The sequence below is a fragment of the Ranitomeya imitator genome, chromosome 5, assembly GCF_032444005.1.
Source record: "Ranitomeya imitator isolate aRanImi1 chromosome 5, aRanImi1.pri, whole genome shotgun sequence".
Classification (NCBI taxonomy): Eukaryota; Metazoa; Chordata; class Amphibia; order Anura; family Dendrobatidae; genus Ranitomeya; species Ranitomeya imitator.
In genome coordinates this window covers 315,697,736-315,701,517 of record NC_091286.1, presented here as the reverse complement: position 1 = coordinate 315,701,517, position 3,782 = coordinate 315,697,736, and the positions used below count along the sequence as shown (strand labels likewise).

The 3,782-nt window shown below is 46.5% G+C and overlaps 1 protein-coding gene across 1 annotated transcript; it reads left to right on the top strand.

The window, feature by feature from the left end:
- The first annotated feature begins 282 nt into the window (after positions 1-282).
- LOC138637543 (uncharacterized) lies at positions 283-2,061 on the top strand. The gene is made up of 2 exons (XM_069726324.1): positions 283-976; positions 1,451-2,061. Exons 1-2 carry the CDS (start codon positions 557-559, stop codon positions 1,976-1,978), a joined length of 948 nt encoding a protein of 315 aa, XP_069582425.1. The 5' UTR covers positions 283-556; the 3' UTR covers positions 1,979-2,061.
- Positions 2,062-3,782: the final 1,721 nt, after the last annotated feature.

Sequence of the window (3,782 nt, the reverse complement as noted above, 5' to 3'; positions counted from 1 at the left end):
GTTGTGACTGCTTATGACCGGTTGTGTCTGTTGCGCTACAGCGTGGCAGAGGGTACAATGTATGGTCACCATGAGCGCTTTGTGTGGCTGCTGTAGGGAAGCGGGCGGTACACTGTTTTGGGTTATGGTGGACTATAGGCGCGGCAGATTGAAGAAGCGATGCGGATGGTACGCTGTTGTGACTGGTCGTGACTGGTGGGCTACAGCGTGGTAGATGGAACTCAGTTTGTTCGGCATGACCGCTTCGTTCCACCGCTGAAGCGATGCGGATGGTACGCTGTTGTGACTGCTTATGACCGGTTGTGTCTGTTGAGTTAGAGCGTGGCAGATGGTACAATGTATGGTCACCATGAGCGCTTTGTGTGGCTGCTGTAGGGAAGCGGGCGGTACACTGTTTTGGGTTATGGTGGACTATAGGCGCGGCAGATGGAAGAAGCGATGGTAGGCATGAGCGCTTTGTGTGGCTGCTGTTGTTAAGCGTTTGGCACACTGGCAAAAGTATTGTTAATAGGACGCTTTGTCAACCATGTAATTTTTTTTTTTAATTACTTTTTAGATGTCAAATCGTGTGGAGTTCATCCGGGATTTCATCGAGATTTATCAGTCTTTTCCCTGCCTCTGGAAAATAAAATCTCCTGAGTATTGTAACAGGGAAAAGAGGAGGGAGGGTTACTTACAGCTCATTGAGCTTTACAATCGTCAGGCACCAGATGAGGCAGCTAACGAAGCAGTTATTAAAAAGAAAATCCAGGCGCTCCGCACGGTCTGGAGGAAGGAGCTGAACAAGGTTCTTCAGACTACAAGGTCCGGAGCTTCCACTGAAGAAGTTTATGTGCCAAAACTGTGGTATTTTGAGCATCTTAATTTTCTGAGGGACCAAGAGGTGCCACGGACTTCAACGTGTCTTCGATTGTTGGCACCTGTGGAACCAATAGTTTCGGAGAACCACGCCGAGCAGGAGTCACAAGGGCAACAAGTAAGTAGCTCTTTGGACGAAAGTTCACCAATGTGTCCTATAATTACATAATTTTTCTCTGCATTTTAGGTTTTATACTTCTGATTATCACATCAGTTTAAAGTTGTTACAAAAACATGTACACATAAGTAACCCTGTTGCAGTCAAGAATTATAAGGGGAACGTAATATGTATGAAATGGAGATATATGTAAACCATACCATCGAAGCAATATAGAAAATAGTATCGCGTCAAGCTGCCGATGTACTCTTGTTGAGACTATTTAGACTATTAAATATTGGTCAGGTTCCCATAGCAGTCAGAACAGTGTAGTTCAAAGTATTCAATAAAAGGGAGGGTTAAAGAATATTACTAAGCATCAAATATATTATAATCTTTTTGTTACCTACTACGAATATATAGTTTGGATGCGGTTATGGTGGTACTACTTTTTGTTGCCGGGTTCATAACTTTTTTTTTTTTTCCCCCCCCCAGGATGACAGTGCGCAGGAGAGTACACTTGACTGTTCACAGGACTGCACAACAACAGATCTAGTGGAGGCTGCACCTGCCAGGAGTCAATCGAGGCAAGTTCAAAGAAAACGGAAAGCCACCTCAGACGCCTCAAATGAACTATTGAGCCTGGCAAAGAAGGTGTTGACAAGAAATGTTAGCCCTGCGTTAGAGGGGTTTGGACACTATGTGGTTGACAAACTGGCAAAAATGGACGACAACCAAAGAATACTAGCAGAGCGTCTGATTCTGGAAGCAGTAAACAAGGGTACTGATGGCGATTTGGACAAGAACACTTGTTTGGTCTCTTCCCGGCCAATACAGCGGACAGAGCCATCAAATTTCAATGGTTGGTCACAGGGTCAGACATCGATGCGACACAATCCTCACGTTTCCCACTTCGGCCAGCCACCCCCTAATAACTCCTACACACCAATACCTTTACATATGGCTTCGCCCATCAGGCACCAAAATTTTCAGCCGGAACAATCGTCGTATCATAATTTGTGATTTCCTAACTACTTTTACATCCCTTTTTTTTTTTTGTCTTGTTAAAATAATGTTTGAAATAAAAGCTTTTATTATACATTCTATCACTACTTTTTGATTGGTGTGTCTCAATCACAGCACTGTATGAGGGAACAAATTAACGTAACAAATTCATGTACAGTTAACTAAAAAAAAAAAATCGAATGAAAGTTTAACTAAATCTTTTAATTGGAACAACAAAAAATGGATTATTGGCCCGCCTACAACTGCTGGCACATGTCCCGCAGCTTCTGCAGCTCCTCCATTGCCACATTGTGCTGCTCCTGAATATGTGCCATAGTGTGGAGTAACTTGTCTATGCCGGCTTCAATATCCTCTTTGTTGACAGTGACGAGAGCTGTGGGTCAAAAAACATAACATTAATAACACTGTAGTCTCCCGATGTGTCTTTGCTTCTGTGAATGAAAAAAAATAAAAAAAATAAGCAAAGGGGGGGGGGGGGGGGGGGGGAGGGTTGTTGTTTGGGTTGGGGGTGAAAGAGTGGGCCTGCAACAAAATCCAAATAACTTAATTGTGGGAACCTACTAGAATGTTGAGGCACGGAGGGCACTTCTGGATCTGAGTCGCTGTTGAATGCCTCGTGCTGTCGGCGGCGGCGCTGTCTCTTTGCCTCTGTGAAGGAAAAAAAAAAAACAAGGTCTGTCAGCATATATGGCAACAGTGGCTGCCGGGGGAGGGGGGGGGGTGTTAAGAGGGGACCTGCAACTTAATCCAAATCACATCATTGTGGGAACCTACTAGGATCTGGAGGAGTTGACCCGGAGGGCACAGATCCAGGAGAGGCTGGGCGGGATGCCTCGTGGCGGCGGTAGTGCTGTGTCTTTGACTCTGTGAAGAAAAAAAAAAAAAAAAAATTTTTTTAAAAGTTCTGTTAGCATATATGGCAACACTGGCTGCCGGGGGGGGGAAGGGGACCAGAAACAAAATCCAAATAACATTTTTGTGGGAACCTACTAGGATCTGGAGGAGTTGACCCGGAGGGCTCCGGGACATTGGACCCTGAGGGCACAGAGCCAGAAGAGGCTGGGCGGGATGCCTCGTGGCGGCGGCGGTGCTGTGTCTTTGCCTCTGTGAAGAAAAAAAAAAAAAAAAAAAATTTTTGAAAAAGGTCTGTTAGCATATATGGCCACACTGGCTGCCGGGGGGGGGAAGGGGACCAGAAACAAAATCCAAATAACATTTTTGTGGGAACCTACTAGGATCTGGAGGAGTTGACCCGGAGGGCTCCGGGACATTGGACCCTGAGGGCACAGAGCCAGAAGAGGCTGGGCGGGATGCCTCGTGGCGGCGGCGGTGCTGTGTCTTTGCCTCTGTGAAGAAAAAAAAAAAAAATTTTTGAAAAAGGTCTGTTAGCATATATGGCCACACTGGCTGCCGGGGGGGGGAAGGGGACCAGAAACAAAATCCAAATAACATTTTTGTGGGAACCTACTAGGATCTGGAGGAGTTGACCCGGAGGGCTCCGGGACATTGGACCCTGAGGGCACAGAGCCAGAAGAGGCTGGGCGGGATGCCTCGTGGCGGCGGCGGTGCTGTGTCTTTGCCTCTGTGAAGAAAAAAAAAAAAAAAAAAAATTTTTGAAAAAGGTCTGTTAGCATATATGGCCACACTGGCTGCCGGGGGGGGGAAGGGGACCAGAAACAAAATCCAAATAACATTTTTGTGGGAACCTACTAGGATCTGGAGGAGTTGACCCGGAGGGCTCCGGGACATTGGACCCTGAGGGCACAGAGCCAGAAGAGGCTGGGCGGGATGCCTCGTGGCG